The following is an 18,402-nucleotide window of genomic DNA, read 5'->3' on the forward strand; positions in this document are numbered from 1 at the left end:
TTCGTCGGGAGCTCCTCACCCGTCTCTTCTATCCCTCAAACTAGCAGCTTGGCTGCTCCACTTCCCCGCCTAGCCAGGTCTGATCTACTTTCTCCGGCAGTTCAACGCATTTTGGTTGCCTCTCATAAGGCTTCCACTACAAAACTGTACAGGAGTAAATGGAAACGCTGTGTGTACTGGGCATCTAGCCAACACTTGGACCCCCTGGTAGCTCCTTTACATAAAGTTCTAGAATTTCTATCCATCCTTTTCCACAAAGGAGCCTCTACTTCCACACTAAGAGTACAGTTGGCGGCCATATCCAACTTCCATGTTGGTGAGGACGGTTCTTCTATTATGTCCCACAGGCTTTGTAAGGCTTTTATGAAAGGTTCCTTCCATCTTCGACCGCCTGTCAGAGACCCTTTATTCCCATGGAATTTAAATTTGTTATTGTCGCAACTAATGTTGCCACCCTTCGAACCAGCATCTTCTTGCCTCCTGAAGTTTTTGTCGTGGAAGACTCTCTTTCTTGTAGCAGTTACTTCAGCTCGAAGAGTGTCAGAGCTGCAAGCACTATCAGTCAAACCACCCTACTTAATTTTCCACCCAGATAGAGTTTCCTTACGAACAAACCCGTCTTTCCTTCCTAAGGTATGTTCTGTCATAAATATTAATCAGTCCATTGAACTCCCTACTTTCTTCAAAAACCATACCAGCAAGTTGGAATATATGCTGCACAAGTTAGATGTGCACAGACAGCTAAGATTTTATTTGGACAGGACTAAGGATTACAGAAAAACAGATCAACTTTTTGTTGCATTTGCAGACAATAAAAAGGGCGTGGCAGTTACAAAACGTATACTTTCTAAATGGCTTACTGATTGTATAGCTTTTGTGTATTCTAAGTCGAATCAGGCCTTGCCCACCAAACCTAAGGGCCATTCTACTAGATCCGTTTCCACTTCCTTGGCTCATGCAGCTCGCCTGCCTTTGGACACGATTTGTGCAGCAGCCACGTGGTCTAAACCACATACTTTCATCGCTCATTATAGAGTTGACAAAGCCTCCAAAGACAGGGCATCTTTTGGTTCCACTGTGCTCAGGAACGTTCTTCCATGAGTCACTCAGGGTGACGGAGCTAGGGACGCTACCCGTGTGTAAGAACAAATGGCGAGATTGAACACTCTCACATAAAGAAGTTATGTTCTTACCATAACGTTCCATGTGGAGTGTTCATCTCGCCTTTGTTCTTACATTCCCCCCCTTCCCTCCCTCACGTGTTTGGAAGAACGAGTAGGACTAGAGTCTGGTCCACATGCCTTTACCTCTTCCAGGTATATTGCCTCTTACCTCATGGGGTATATTTCGTTACCCTTTAGTTAATTTATCAGTGAGATAGTGTCTCTCAATTTTTGTGGCTGTATGTAGCCTTAGCACCTCAGGTTTATGGTTGGTCTTGTTTGCTTGCAAACTAGATCTGAGTAATGGCAGGGAGGATTGTGGGATATAGCCTGGTCTCGAGCTTCTCTAAGATGCAGAGCTTTGCTATGCAGCCGACTCGGAGCCGAGGATCGGCTCCGAACCCCGTGTGTAAGAACAAAGGCGAGATGAACACTCCACATGGAACGTTATAGTAAGAACATAACTTCTTTTTAAAGTAGGTACTTGCGTATTATCGCAACCACATTTCAGAAGTGGCATAATTTATGTTTGTGCAAAACAATGTCTGGTAACCTAAGAAGGGATGTGTAAAGTGTTAACTACTATTCTGTTAGATTGTTTTTCACATGGGAAGAGGAATAATGTTAAAATTCCTCTTCCCGGGTAGCATCCTTTCCCAACCTATAAACAGGAGTGCTGCTTTTCAGTCGTCATTAATGTTACAACACATGAAACTCACCACATTCCCAACAAGACAACCGGCCCATTTCCAATATCTTTATGTGTACACAGTGTAATGTGCGATTGGTATGTTTGGTATATATTTGTGCGAGTCATTCAATGCATTTACAGCACCCCTTGGTAGTACTGTAAGTGACTGCTGCAAGTAAACAAGTTCAGATTAACAGAACTATCTGTGTGAAGCAGGATAACGTTTAAAACCCCTTGCACACAAGTCCCGCTGGGGAAAAAGGCAGCAGTCCCTGAGGAATCACTGTCCCCATACTCACTATTTTTTGCAGGCACATTTGGTTTTGATGATTACTGGTCATGAACAGTCAGACGGTATATTCCTGAGTAACTTCCCTTTGCTGAGGTTGTAATCAACAAGGCATTATTTATGATGCAGTGTAGCACTGTGGAATTCACCGAAAAAATGAGACATGCCACCCAGGAGTAGAAAATTTGACTTTTATTCCTCTCCCCTGCCTCATACCCTCTGTGACACACTACTAATTACTTGCTTACACACCCCTTTCAAGCTTAAGAAACCTCTTTTCTCAGAAACGTAACGAATTATTAAACTTCTGAAATGTGGTTGCGATAATACGTATGCACCTTAAAATCCCTTCATACTCCCTGAAAAATTCAGAACCCTTACAGCTGCAATGACTACCTTATAATCTTTCTGCTTGTGAGAGAACCTTCTCCAGAATTACTCCAGCAAGCTGGAACTCGGTGCCTGAAGATATTAGAAAACCCGTTACCCATCTAGTTAATGAAAAATAATGCACCTCCTTTAGAAAGTACAGGTTAATTCCCTCTTTTTAAATCTTTCATTAGTTGCTGTTAAGTGTAAATATTTAAACTTTTCTATCAAAGTATCCCCATGGCAGCCTTTTTTTTTTTTTTTTTGTCTTTCTCAGTCTGTTGTGTACTACTGCAAAATTTCATATCCAGTCGAGAAATGGAGGTAGTTCTTTTATATATGTATATATCTGATTTGGCTTGTTTGTATTCCTTTCATTCATGTGAACTACATGTTACATTTATTTGATTATCAGATGTATATATACTTTTTACATCGATTCTGGATATACAGTGGATATAAAAAGTGTACACACCCCTGTTAAAATGCCAGGCTTTTTGTGATATAAAAAAATGAGACTGTAATAAATAATTTAAAAACTTTTCCCACCTTTAATGTGACCTATAACCTTTACAATTCAATTAAAAAACAAACAAATCTGTTAGGGGGAAAAATATAAAAAAATAAAAAACGTACAATAAGCTGGTTGCATAAGTGTGCACACCCTTAAACTAATACTTTGTTGAAGCACCTTTTGATTTAATTACAGCATTCAGTCTTATTGGGTAGGAGTCTGTCAGCATGGCACATCTTGACTTGGCAATATTTGCCCACTCTTCCTTGCAAAAGCGCTCCAAATCTATCAGATTGCATGGGGATCTCTTGTGCACAGCCCTCTTCATGTCACCCCACAGATTTTCAAAGTTTAAAGGCACCTTCCTTGCACCCTAAGCCAGAGCTCCAAATAAAAGTTAGTGCCCCAAAAAGCTTCAATGCTTTCTTTCCCCAAATGTACACCCGTTCTATAGGGTTCATGGAACAGACATTCAGTGAATGATCATTGGAGGCTGGGGTCAGGTAAGTCCCATACTGTTCATTTTGCTGAGGAAAACTATTATTTTTTCTGTGACACAACTTACTTTAGACTGTCATATTATTCCAGGGGATTTTACTTCTGTGCATGCTTGTGTGATCTTTTTGTGCTAAATCTTTTTTTTTTTTTTTTTACTTCTGCATGTAATTACATAATTTGTGTTTGGGGCAGGGCATGGTGCCTTTGGAGACTATCAGTGTGTTTATTACAGAATCACCCTGTGCTGTCCCGATGTTTACCAACTCAAACAGGCTGCTACCAACCTTTGCTTCATTCTTGGCTGTAGTGGAGTAGTTATCTGTCTCCTTTTGCAAGAAACAGAAAGTTGTTATTGAAGTCCTTGGGTGTCAGGCCAACTCTCTATGCCTCAGCCGCTGATTGGGTGAATCTGCTCTCATTGGACTTGGTTCCTCAGACTGTTCATTGTTTTTTCCAGTCCTTCCACTGCAGCACCTAAAACCACCAAGAACTAGACACAAAAGTCTTTCGGGTTTCTAATACCATGACAGGAATGGACCCCATTCCTGTCATAGTACGATTAAAGTTCAAGAAATTAGTATTGTTTCAGTCTTTGATGTCAGCCAGAAGTGCTCTTCATAGCACCTGCTATGTGCCCAGTTATGTAATGGTAACCTATCTAAATAAGATTCTAGATAACTTTTTATAAGACCCTTTGCTCCTACTGCTGTTGGAACTGTCTGGGTATCTTTCTTCCACATGGCTCTCGTTATTGCCTGCAAATCCTGATATTGTATGACTTTCTGTCTCTCTGTACACAAGACACTGTAGTCACTGGGTGTGGTCATTTCAATGAACATGCTACTTTTGTCTTCTTTTCATGAACCACTATTTCCAGTTTTCTAACATCTGTCTTTTGAACTTTTAGTAATAGGTGATCCCATGTAATGTAGACTTCATAATTTTCTATAATGCTTTGTGGCTCATGTTTCCAGTCTTTTTCAGCCACTTCAGGTACCATAATGTTTGCACAGTCCCTATTGCAAGTCTTGCCACATTATTATGCCTTTTAGTATCCAGTCCTTCTGCCATTATTATATTACATCCAGCAACAAGATTTACAACGGTTTCCAATTCTATTTTACAAAGTCTACATTTGTCTGTTTCTCCCACATGTTCAGTGGACTTTGTAAACTAACATGTATGTAACCTACTATCTTGGGCCACCAATATTAACCTTTCATCTCTTGGTTTGAATTCACCTCTCCTTAACCATTCATGCATTCGATCCTGATCAACATGAGGTTCTTCCAGAAGTTTTCTATACTGCAACTATATTTATGCATTTTCCACATTTCTTGCCTTCTCATCTGGTCCTTCACCTTATATTCTTTCTTTTTTTTTGGCACATTCAGTTGACACATCCTCTGTGGCTGTGGCAGTGTCCTCTAAGGGCAAGGGAAACCACACTTATTAGTCCCAAGGGAAGGGGTGGATGAAAGTCTACCACACAGCTGGGAAAAGAAGAATGAGCCCCAAAATATTGCGCCATCTTGGGGCAGTCTTTTTGCATGGAGTCTCCAAGGATAAGAAAACAAAAGTATCTGTTTTTTTTAGACAAGAAAGATTTGCCAGGGAATTATTTTCTGCTATTACTTTTTTTTTTTTCCAAAGAATTGCGCAATTCCCTGTCTTTTCTGACTCCGTTTTCAGTCAGAAGAATGGGGATTGGAAGGAGAATGGTGCGCTTCATGGTTTTCCTCACAAGCTGAATATTCTGGTTCTGAGAAAAGTATTGCTTCTCATTTCCTTCCAGAAGACCCATCTTCTTCTTCTGAGACTTTAACTAAAATGAGGGAGGTATTAAAATTGTAAAAGAAATTCCTACATTAAAACAAAATTATAGATTTATTACATTTAGATGTTCCATAGTTTGCAGCTGTACCCTTCTCATTTATCTGCATTTGAGATGTATTTATGACAACTTGTAGTTCTTCTGACAGTCAACCCCCTGCTCCTAAAAAGTATGAGGTTATATAAGGTACATTAGACTCACAGATATCTGTTTCTATCCTTAAGGGACACCCTGCAGTGATTTCCTTATCTAAACCTTCTGCTGTTATACAGATCGCCAGTGCTAACCCCTCTATCCTTGGCAAGGATGGGAAAGCTTTTGACAGATTTGGGAAAAAGTAACATTCAGAATTTTAAACTGTCAAGTTCATGTTTTATTCTCGCTTTTGCAAATATAAAAAATGTAATTGTCAACCTTCTTTCTTCTGAGGTTAATTTATTGAATGCCTGTATTTTATCTGTTTATGTAATTACACATTCCTTAGTGTTCTTGTGATGCTACTGTGGTGGTGGTGCTGCGGTAGCGTTGTCGCCTCACAGTAAGACATCCGGTTCGATTCTCAGCTAGAGCGTCTTCTGTGTGAAGGCATGCGTGAATAAGCGTACCTTCGTTGAAGGTTGTGCATCAGGGCCGGCAACTCGGCACATAAAAATCTACTGCCAATCATTAGCAGACCGGAGTTCCGCTGTGGCAACCCCTAACCGGGAAAAGCCGAAAGACACAACAAGAAAAAAAGTGTTCTTATGATGCTGCTGACACTTTCTCTAGAGATACTGCTCTGGATCAGTCATGAGAAGATTTGATTGGTTATGTTATCGAAATTTACCAAATCTTAACAAGATTATAAATTTTCCCCTGGAGTTCTTTTCTGGCCCTTCTGCAGCTGAGGTTCTTAAAAGATTTGATGGGAAGGAGAAATTGATTCAAAAGTGCGACACATCTTACAACCTTCTTTTTTAAAGCAAATACAAATTTTTTTTCCATCTCAGCTCCATTTTTCAAGAAGCAGTTGAAGCAGCAGTGTGTTAATAAACAAGATTTTAAAAAGCAGTGACAATGAGGCTCCTGAAAGGAAAGAAAAAGCCATTTAAAATCGAGGAAACTCCAGAAAGTTAGAATGACTGCTTCTTCATGCCCCTCCCCACTCTACCTCCCCAGCAATCTCTCTGTTTGAGTCTACATCTTCCTCTGTGGCACCAGATTGTCAGGCAGTCATTCAGCAGGGGGCTCCCTACATCTTTCCAGGGGATTTCTCCCTGCCCAGTAAACCTTTTCTACCAGTTGTGGAAAATATGCTATCCCACAGTGTCTTAGAACCAGGCAAGGGGTTTTATTGAAATATTTTTCTGGTGCCAGAGAAAGAAAGAAGGAACCTTTGAAGCCCAGGCAGCAGCAGTTCTCTCTTATTTTGAAACTGGCCAAGGGCAGTTACCATAAGGTACCTCACAGATTGGATTGTCTCACACAAGATGGGGGACGTTTGATACATCCCAACTTAAATTCTTAAGTTGACTGCCTGGGTGATAGAATTTTCATACCTTTTAGCCACCTTTTTTTCTGAGGGTGTGTAACAGCTACTGGAGGAGGATAAAAATCCTAATACTAGAAAGTCATATGTGCAAGTGGAAAATATTTTCTAGTTGCTGCCAATCCAAGAACCGAGACCCTTTTAAGGCCCAGTTTCCACTGGTTCTTGACTGTTTGTGTGAGTTACTGTCATCTGGCCTTTCTTACCCTTCTGTCAAGATTCATCCGTTTGCCATTTCTTGGCTGCCCTTGAATTTCCACCTTTCTTCCTTCTTTTTCCAAAGTCAAGTATTCTTTGATATGGATGTAATGCATTTTTCCACCTAGAAAACATACGTCTCCTGCTTTAGCTCTTAACTTTGTGCTTGAAAATCTAACTTGCATTTGAACCAGCTCATTTAAATGACTTAAGGTTCTTAACTTGGAGGACAATATTACTCATTACTTTGACTTCTGCTAGAAGATTATCTAAGTTACAAACTCTTGTTGTGAGTCATCTCTACCTCATTTTCACAAAGACAGAGTTTCTTTGGGAATAATCTTATGCCTAAATGGTTTCAGAGCTTATCTTGAGCCATTCCATTAATCACATTGTGTTCTTCCAGAACGTAAGAAGATGGGGAATAATTCTTCATATTGTGGATGTCCACAGGCAGCACAGATACTATCTGAGTAAACAGTCTTTCAGGAAAAGTAATCAGCTGTGTGTCTGCTACGAAGGTAAGAGAAAAGGACAACCAGTGTCAGCTCAGACAATCTCTAGGTAGTTGTCTCATGCTGTTTCTTTTTTTACTCTTTTTTTACTCTCATCATAACAAGCCACTTCCAGGTAAGGTTATGGTCCATTCTTCCAGGGCTTTAGCTTCATTTTTGGATTCTAGACAGTGTTGGGCCTGAAAAGTGTTCTAGAGGCAGCAACTTGGTCCTCTCTGCATATCTTTACAAAACATTACAAACTAGATTCCTTTTGCAGATCCAGAAAAGGCTGTGTTATGTTAATTTTCCAGGGGCTCTTAGATTCTTAATCACTCTCTTACATTTTCTAAGCTATGGTAATCTACCGTAATAGCTTAAGTTAATGCAGTAATCTAATTCTGAATCTAGTGCAGTTATGTAAGTAAACGTACCATAATACAAGATATTCTATTAGATCTATGTTGCATTATTCACCCCCTGCCTCCCTCCATACCTCTCAGCCTCTTATTGCAAGAAATCTGGACAAAGCTTATATGGGGGCCAATGACCCAAAAATAAGGACAGATTTTAAGTATTGCTCTTATAAACTTAGAAAGTTGCTAGAATAACAGGATTTGTGTTAATGTGTTTTCTGAAGGATATGAAGTCTGAAATTCAAATGTATGTCATTAAATCTGGACATTGTGTGAAAATTTGGAGAGTTGGGAGATATGACTCCCTCCACCGCCAGCTTGTTTAGTTTTTTGATGTATTGCCAGGGTGAAGATGTTTATCCCCTTGTGTGTATAGTTACACCAGTTAAAGATTACTAATTCTTGATTAGCATTTTTCTTTTCACGGCTATAGTCTCCCTTTCTGGGGGCAAGAAAGCTCAGAACCTTTTTGATTATCTAACTGCCTTTCATTTACTGCTCTGCTTGAGCTCCTGACAATTCGGGTGTATGGAAGGTGCCTGTAAGCTTTGGAAAGCTGGCAGTGGCAGGATATAACCCTAGTAGTCTAGGCTTCTGCAATAGTGATGTGTTAGAATATTTGCATTACATTTATATTAATTATTTAAAATGTATCTTTAATAAATTTGTTTATATTTATATTTAAATCTATATTACATTTATATTTACATTATTTATATTACATCACTACATTCAAATATCTAAATATTTGGATGTAGCCCTTCAATAATTTCTATCTCCAACTGAACTACACACACACACACACACACACACACACACACACAAAATCAGCTCTCTTTGCTGGGCTAATAGGATCACTCTTTTTCTTTCCGCACCCAATAGGAATGCCATAGTTAAAATTGTCTTACTGGTTTAGCTTATCTGGCATGTGGTTCCCCTTTGATTGCAGAAGTCCCTAAAAGAAATGCATCCACAATTCAAATCCATCTTAAATACCATGTGCAGATTCAGCACTATCTCAGCAAGAGATGAATACCACTGCAAAACCTTTGAAAAAGCTAACTTGCTGGATGTGAAACAAGTGTACTGACTTTCTGCTTGCCTCTCAGCTGATTAAACTTATCAAGAATGAGACCTCCCCCCACTAGCTTCCAGATGGTGCAGAAATGCACCAGTGTACAACCTTAGAAGTCTTAGTCACTCAGGTCCTCTCCTCCAAACCCCTCAAACTAGGCTTCAGTACAGAAACAATGCTTTCTCAGTCTTGGTCCTAAGCTGTGGGACTGTCTTCCTTTCCTAAAGTCATTCTTACCCATTTTCCTATCAGAACTTCAGCACATTACAAGACTTAAGTAGAATGCAGTTGCTCTCTCACATTCTCTCTCTGGTCATGTCCTACTTCTCTTGGCATAGCATGATCTGACTACTTTTTATTGTGATTATTTCAGCATGCCAACTCTGGTACCCACGCTGTATGTAATGCATATGTATATATTGTATTTTCAGTCACTCTGTATATAATGTTATGTGTCTGTTGTCTTTATAACCTCAAGCCAGCTCTGATATTGACATTGTATAGCATACATTGCATTTTTTTTTTATGTTGTGTATCTGTTATGTTTACCCTCGGGCTGAGACTGAAATAGTTCCAATGGGAGTAGTTTTGTACCCTAGTTAACAAATTCAAAATAAAATAAATAAAATGTACTGTTATGGTAGGTTTACTTACACAATTGAAATTTCCGAGACTTAGTAGCCTTGAAAGAACTTGGAAACTCAAACACCGTGTGTTTTGCCAATTTGAATTTTTATCTTTAAAATTGGATAGCAGCTTATACACTTGGATATATCTTAGGACAACATCAGTAGAATTGCTACACTATATTCTTTTTCATTAATCCATTGAGTAGGTAGTGTTGCCACCACACAGCAAGAGGTTCTCCAGTTCAGTTCTCCGCTGGGGTGTTTTCTGAGTGGAGTCAGCATGTCTTCCCTGTGTTCACACAGGTTTTCTCCAGGTGCTTCACCACATGCTGCAAGGAGGATTAGGGAATCTGAATTGCCCATGGGTATAAGTGCTTGCATGTGTGAAATGGAAGCTGGACATGGCAACCAACTTCTGTTTCCTCCTTTACCTTAAAAACTCTGCGGATAATGGACACGGTCTGTGGGGGACACTCTAGCAGTCGGATATGAAAAATAATAGAATGATTAACATAAAATATAATTAAAGGGAATAGATCAAAAAAGATAAAGAAAGAAGAATTAGATTGTATTTGCTTAGATACTGTAGGGTAAAACGATTAATTTCTGTAACTGCTTTCTTTGAATGATCCCCCAACTGCTTTAGTCCATTGTGTAGAGGTTGCCATAGAAGCCAAAGTATATTTGTGCTGTCATCAAAACAATCTAGGCATGCTTCAGTGATGTCAGACAAATTAGACTGTTAGAGTGTTACTTATGATCATAAGCACAAGCAGTGATGCTTTCATGAATCAGAAAGAGAGAGGAGTTGGCAGATTTGTATATTTTGTAGAATACTTGTACAAAGATGCAACTAAAGGTAAGCATAGTAGAGTTAAAGTATTTTTAGACTGAGTCCTAGGGCTGTGTGAGCCTCCAGAATGAGCAGGTTTGTAAGTTTTAAGCCATTTAGCACACTGTTAGCACTGTTTTCATCATGGGGCTTAGGATCATAGGAGATTGCTAGACTATTGGCTCAGAGGTCATTTTACGGTTAGCCATTTCAACCCAATGTGATACCATAGAGGTAGTAGTCAATACCCAAGATTGCATTTAGTGATGACTGGCCATGTCCAGGAGGGTTGTGGATGCTATCCCCAGTAAGAATTTAGGGTGCCCCATCCTCTCATCCAGGCCCCTCTTGAACAGTGTCATAGAGGTGCTCTGTTTCACATGAATTGGTAGCCTGTTCCAAAGATGTGGCAGTTGCTGGGAGGATTAATCTGTCCCTCTGGCATGTCCTATTTAAGTCACAGGCCATATTTAAGTCCCTGGAACGGGTAGCCCTAGACCCATTTGATTTACGGATATGTAGTAAGTTCATTAGGTTTGGGTTTTGAGATGCTCTGTAGGCCAGGCATAAGTCTCCCCTAAGAAGTCTATATGATACAGAGTATAGTGACAAGGATTTTAGTTGGTCCATGTGACACACATGCTGGAGGCTCTTGATCTTCTTTGTTAGAAACATAAAAGAAAAAAATCTGGTAAAAGCACAACTATTTATTAAACAAACAAAACCGTAATTAGTAAGCACTTTCATCTCCTAAGCTGAGACTTCATCAGAATGATTAAAACAAGTTACCACCCACCATTTTATACAAAAATTATATCACATGATCAGTTACATTAATTAATACTTAACTCTTTTCTTTTTAAGATGAGCAACAAATATCCTCCTTGTTTTTAGATTCATAGGTAGGTACTAGGCTATCGGCCCTGGGGCCTATATAAGCCTAGCCAAAAAGGTTCCCTGACTTTCACCACCCAAGAAAGGAGGTTAGCAAGCATTTAACTTCACTTGCCAAGTATATTCTAACGATCCTAACTCTTCCTCTGCATGGAACATATATTCAAACCCTTGCGATTCTTCTAAAACGAAGGACTTAAAATCCATCGTACATTTGTCAAGTTTATAATGCTTAGCCAAAGCAGTTTTTCATCCCCTACTTGAACAGCATGTTTATGCTTGTAGACTCATTTGTACAATTCCCTGGTAGTTCGCCCTTTATAAAATGCCATACATGTTTTACAAAATGCTAAGTAAACTACAAATTTAGACTTGCTTGTAAAATGTCCCTTCATTTTAATGAATTAATGTTTCAAAAAGACCATATGTCTTGTAGAACTAACCCAGGTTACCTCTTAAAATTGGTCTCACAAGTATCCTTGAAAAAGTCCTTTCACAGTCTCATTTTTTTCTTCATGGGTGGAAATCAGGAACAAGAGATCCATTTGTACCTCTGAAGTTTCTGTATCATCAGTTCAGGGGTTTACCCAAGGAAGGTGAGGGAATTCAAGAAGATAGACCAACTTCTTTGTCTCCTTTGTCTGTGTAAAGAAGATCTGCCTATGACTGTGCAAACTTTGTCCAAAGGGATTTTCAACTGAGTCGCATTTTATTTTTTATTTTTTTGCCATTTCAATCGAAGGCCATTCTTCCAGGGCTATGGCTGCCTCAGTTGAATTTATCAAAAACAGTTATTACAGGCGTTGTGCATTGGCTTTGCACTTTTTCAAAACAGTACTATTCGAGCAGTGATTCCAAGAATCAGGCCTCCTTTGCATCTCATTGCTTCAAGACTCTACTTCTGAGCCATTACTGCTTCTGGAAGTTTGGAAGGTGCGATTGTTATTGCTTGGAATTATTCCCAGCCATTACACATTGCAAAGGACCCTTCAGTTTAAGATAGAAAATATAAGTGAGTACACACCATATCTGACTGATCTTTAAGAGGGACATCTGCATTGGGTATTTAACCTTTGTATCACCAAGTTAAATTTGGCAGCCCCCCTACACCTTGAGAAAAAATATTGCAAGCTGTACAGATTTACACCTTTCTGTCCTTGTTTATTTCTGCCTTTCTGCTCTACTGGCACCATTTCAGTGGTGGTTAGAAATGGAAAATGTGGGACTGAATGCACTGTCCCAAATGCTACGTGTGACATCACGGTGTGTGCTGTTAGAAAGTGTACATCAGCCCCCTTTCCTGTGAGCATGTGAGCTAGAGAATATAAGAATTTGAATAAGAGAAGGGTGCTCAGTAGCTGAAATCCCAACAGTTACACCTGTAGAGGAGCCCTGTCAAAAGATCAACTGATAATGTGAATAATTGCGTCTGTGTTGTTCAGGAACTGTAGGAATGGGCATGCCCTGCTGTACTGGCATGGTGGCTCCACAATATGCACTGTTGAGCCGTGTCCCATATACAGGATCTGGAGATATTGTGAAGCACTGAACCATGTGGGGGCTCTCAGGAAAAAGATTGCAGCTGTAACCCCTCTGCAAAGGGCCATCTTGGAGATCAGCTGATATAGTAAGTACTTGCATTATTTTCACATTATTTACTGTAATGAGTTGTATTTATAAATGAAGTAGAAAAGACACAGGCTGTAATTCAGTAAATCATAATACGGTCAGTCACTCTCTCTCACACACACAAACGCACACACACTTACATTGTCAAGAGCAAATATCTGATGATTTTCTAAGATGTATAACATGTTTTTAGATGTGCTGTCATACAGACATACATATGTGTGTGTCATCTTTATATAATGTATGCATATAAAAATATAATTTATTTATCCTACCAGTGAACATTGATAAGGGATTTTAAAAATGTTATCTGATCCAAAGTTTAAATATATTTGTATAAAGTGTATGTCACTATTCTGCCTGCATCAGCAATCATTTGTTGACACTGTAATTGTGTTGTCAATAAAAAAAACTCTATTCAGTTCATACAAAAAAAAAAAAAGAAATTTCACAGACTGCATACACAAAGCCATCCACACCCCCTGCCCACCTAAATCAACCCCCTAAAAAATTTAATTGAACATAACTGAAATTTAAAAAAAAAATTAAGCTGCAGCTATCCAACAAAAGATATCTGCAACTGCAAACTAAAAGGATAGTTAAACTATAAAGCTAACTACCAGAAATGCTGAAATAAAATGTAAAAATTACCTGATGCTGCTACAAATGTGTTAAACCTTACCCAAGAACTATCTGCTCATTTTTAAGAGTCTGTGTAATCTTGATAAACGTTCGTACAGCAGATTCTGCTGAAATGAGTGAATAACTGTAATCCAGACCAAAAAAATGGAATACATTGTTGTGAGGGGTCTTGTTTGTGTGATTTATTTAATTCAAATTAGGGGACTCATTTTGTGACTCATGGTTTTGCCTCTCGTTAAAAAACTTATTTTATGAACCTGCAGTACAAGTCACTCACCAGCCTCCTACAAATTTTGTGCATGTGTTTGTGGTTATAGGTTCATAGGTTCATACTAGGCTATCTGCCCTGGGGCAATTATAAGCCTAGCCCGATTCTGTATGGCTTACGCCACCCCTCGATTTGAGTATACTGTGCCCTTTTTAAGGTTTAGTTTACTGTGCCTCTGTCTAATAGTGACACGGGAGTAATCCCTGGGACAAACCTACGATTCCCCATCCACTTATCGAGATTCTTCTTGAAGAGATTCAGTGAGGTGCTCTGCCTCACATGAGCTGGAATTCTATTCCAGAGCGAAGGGAGCCTCTGGGTTATGAACCTGTCCCTCCAGCAAGTTCTATTTATTTCTGTGCTGAGGTTCAAGTCCCTCGAGCATGTGGCTCTAAGGGATTTAGATTTACTGAGGTGGAGCATGTCCATTAATTCTGGATTTGACATAGCTTTGTATGTCAGGCATAGATCGCCTCGAAGTAGGTGGTATGCAACTGAGTAGAGCTGGAGTTTTTTTAACCGAGCAGCATATGGCATCTGTTTGAGACCCTTGATCCTCTTGGTGAGATACTTTTGGGGTCTTTCTAATTGCTGCAGGTGTCGGGTAAGGTACATCCCAAAAGGGGCAGTGTATTCTATGATGGGCCTGATGAGGGATGAATAAAGGGGCACAATTACCTCTCTTGATCTAGATGTGAAACCCTTCATGATGAGGTGGGCTATGTAGAAGGTCTTTCTAACCACTTTGGCAATGTGGTTTTCAAAGGAGAGATTGCTATCAACTTGGGTCCCCAGGTCCCTAATAACTTTCTCTGTACTTAATGGGTTTCCGCCTATGTGGTAATTTGTGGGCACATTGTTTTTGCCAAAGGGTATGACTATACATTTTTTGGCATTTAGCTTTAAACCATGGCGCTGGCATCAGTTATCTGTCTCTGTGAGACCTTTTTGAAGGATGTTTGTGTCAGCTGGAGAGTTGATTATGGCGCCCAGTTTGCAGTCGTCTGCGAACTTGGTGAGCCATAGTCCTCCCACGTTTGCCTGTACCTCGGAAAAGTATATACCGAACAAGAGTGGTCCTAGGACAGAACCCTGTGGGACGCCACTTGTGACCGGTTTCGAGTCTGACATGGCTCCAGCAACTCTCACTCTGTGGGTTCTGTCTTTGAGCCAGTTTGCGACCCATCTTGTGACATAGGGGTTTATATTTAAGCTGGATAGCTTATCTATGATGCCTGAGTGGGGTATTGTGTCAAATGCCTTTGCAAGGTCCAGATAGGCTGTGTGGACTACCTTCCCTTCATCTATGGCTTTGGTGACTGTTTCAAAGAAGTCAACCAGGTTCAAAAGGCAGGATCTGCCCTTGACAAAGCCGAACTGGGTAGGATCTAGTGTCTGTAGGTCCCCAATGTCTTTGTTTATGAGCTCCATGATGATCCTCTCCATAACCTTGCAGACTAAGCTAGTCAGGCTTATGGGGCGATAGTTTCCAGGGTCCATAGAGGCTCCACCTTTGTGGAGTGGGACCACCGTTGCTGTACGCCATTCTGTGGGCACATATCCTGTAGTGAGGCTGAGATTGTATAGCTGTTTTATTTGAGGGATTAGTTCCTCTTGTAGTTCATGTAGGACGCAACCTGGGACGCCATCTGGTCCCATGGAAACAGTGTTTTTTGCTTTGGAGAGGGCAGCCTTCACCTGAGCATGTGAGATATTTGGGAGGCAGCCCTCTGCCGGGATAGAGACTTGCTCTTTTGGGGGGGAGGGGGGGGGAGAAGTTTGCACTGAACCTGTCTGCCAGTATATTGACTATGTCTGTGGGTTCAGTGTATTTTTTTGTCGTTTAGAACCAACTCAGAACAAGTCTGGGAGTTGCATCCCAGGTTTCTAACATAACTGAAAAAAGCCTTATGATTGTCTTTGGTGTCCTGTGCAATTTTTCTCTCGAAGCTGGCCTTGGAGGATTTTATGAGGGATCGTAGTTTTTTGCTAGTACTGATCAGAGATGCCTTCCCTATTAGGGATTTTGCTCTATCATGTAGTAGCTTCCTCCTTCTGTTGTACACCAAGAGGAGAAAACGCTGAGAGAAGAAAGGAGCCACTTTTGAAACTTTAAGTATTTTTCCTCTGTTTATTTGCTAAGTTTTTCTGCATAGCCGCCTATTTTGAGCATTTTCTGGCTTGTTAAATTTGATTTCTGCATTAGTAACTGTATTTAGAGCACAACCTAGAGCTGTTTACTGAATTTCCTGTTTGCACTTATTTTTAAAATCGTTTTTTTCTCAAAACTTGCATTTTATCTGTCTTTGGCCTAGCACTCTTGTGTGGGGTCATTTACTGCACTGTTATAACTTGTTGGTACTTGTTAACCTCTGCTATCTCTGAAAAAACAAAAAAACAAAATCTTGCTTTTTCCCACTTTTCTGAGATTTAAAAAAGTTCAGTTACAGGCTTGCTGTTCTTGAACTGTTTGTAAGTTTCTGTGAGGCCATTTTGTGCTTGGGCTAAAGGAAAGTCTCTCTGTTGATCAGTGGCAGTGAAAAACAATGAGCAGCCTGCCTGCCCCTGTGGGAGTGGTTACTTACTTGAAACTGTAGTTTTATTGGCCATTCTGGGTCAATTCCAAAACTCCTTCATCTTCCTCTGTTAAAACCTGGTTGCCTCGTGGTTTTGGCATCTTTTCAGGCTTGTTGGCTGTTGGTGAAGCACCCACCAAGGGGCATTTAAATGGTTACACACACACACTTTTTTTTTTTACTATTTTTGGAACATAAAGATTTTGCTGTGGGACACGTTTTGAAGTACAGTTGGTCTAATGCTGTCTTATTTAGCTCACATACATGTCAAGGGTATCATAATGGTATTTCTCCATATCTGTTACCAGAGTATCATGTGAACTGATTTAAATATGTTGTTAAACAAGTATTTCAGTTTCTCTCAGAATGAGTATTATTTGCAGAAGTGAGGTTATAACCTTTGCCTTGACCATGTACAGCCACATCCTGCTGTAATGTAGTTGTGCCTGCATGTTTTCATTTTGTCCAGTGCACAGTTAGTAAATGCTTACTTAAGCTGTTTATATCACTGGCTGTAATTTGCAGTCTTCTATACTGCTCTGAGTTTGAAATTTTTTTTTCATCCACTAACTGTGGTTCCTTAATTATAAAGTTTTGGTATAATGTAGCAGAAATAACAGTTCACTAACAGACATTTGTAATATGTATTCTGTAGAAATGATGGTCTTGTGCAGTGCTGGTGGCGTACAACAGCTGTAGTAATAATTTAAAAATACGTAAATAATATGACTTTTTTTTCTTTTTGTTTGTAGGTGTCGACAGTGTGCCAGTATGTGTGCTGTCTGCCATCATGTAGTAAAAGGCTTGTTTGTTTGGTGCCAGGGCTGTAGCCATGGTGGGCATCTACAGCACATCATGAACTGGTTACAGACAAATATACACTGTCCTGCTGGCTGTGGTCATCTCTGTGAATATACATGAAGAGCATAGATCCATGGAAAGGGAACGTAGTTATCTTTTATAATAATAATCATTTACTGAGGTTTTGGAGTGCTTTTCTGTCATGCGAGATAATTTGACTTCTTCAGTGTGCTGCAGCATGCTGCATTTTGTTCAGTAAGGAAGTCTTTTATAGACCATGACTGTGTGTCATTAGGCAATTGTTTCTTCTAAATTCTAATCTAATTAAGTGAAGGAATTCACATGCAGTCCATTATGTCCTCTGTATGGTTGTTGTATTTCCTGGTACTCTACATTGATACTGTCAAGAAATGATTTCAAGTACTTTTGTTTTAAAAGACATTAATAAAGTGTAAATGATACAAAATCCAAAGCCTTTAACAGCTTGAACATTAAAATGCTTACAGAGAAATGTTTTTTGTAATTTCTTTGGGACTTGGACATTAAGTATACTGACTTTTCCTTGTATATGTTTGACTGTGTATCTTGATTCACCTATGTACACATTTAATCAAGAGTGCTGCAGGTTTTACAAGTATATTTAATCAGTGTAAGCAGGTATGTTAAACAGATACAGTACTTCTGTATGTTGTCACCATTTTGTGTTATCTGCAGAAGGAGTTAAATTTCTTTATTTCATACAAGACTATTTCTTACTTTGGAGGCATTGTTGCCAAGGAAACTTGGTACGTATGTATGCCTTCTGTCTTTGTGTATTTTCCCAAGAACAGTAAACAACAGTGGGTTTATGTCTCATTTTGCGTACTTATCAAAGGCTGATGCATACTTGCATGTGCTACAAATGTAGTAAGGCTAGAAGGCCTCCACACGTCCATTTGTTAAAGGCATATGTCATTGTATTACTCTTTTTCACCACAGTTGTTCTAAATAATGTTTTTTGTAGGAGCTGTTTCAAATTTCAAGAACAAGATTTAAAACCATCTGGGACAAAGGTCCTACATC

At 39.6% G+C, this 18,402-nt stretch overlaps 1 protein-coding gene across 1 annotated transcript in view; it reads left to right on the top strand.

Annotated features, from left to right (window-relative positions):
* WDR24 (WD repeat domain 24) overlaps positions 1 to 18,195 on the top strand; it is a 640,974-nt gene extending 622,779 nt beyond the window's left edge. The window contains exon 10 of the mRNA XM_044070612.1: positions 17,292 to 18,195. Within this exon, the coding sequence (XP_043926547.1) occupies positions 17,292 to 17,460 (169 nt within the window). The 3' untranslated portion in view covers positions 17,461 to 18,195. The remainder of the gene's footprint in view (positions 1 to 17,291) is intronic.
* The last annotated feature ends 207 nt before the right edge of the window (positions 18,196 to 18,402 follow it).

Source organism: Protopterus annectens, chromosome 4.part1, assembly GCF_019279795.1.
Source record: "Protopterus annectens isolate FY-2018-M chromosome 4.part1, PAN1.0, whole genome shotgun sequence".
NCBI classification, from domain to species: Eukaryota; Metazoa; Chordata; order Ceratodontiformes; family Protopteridae; genus Protopterus; species Protopterus annectens.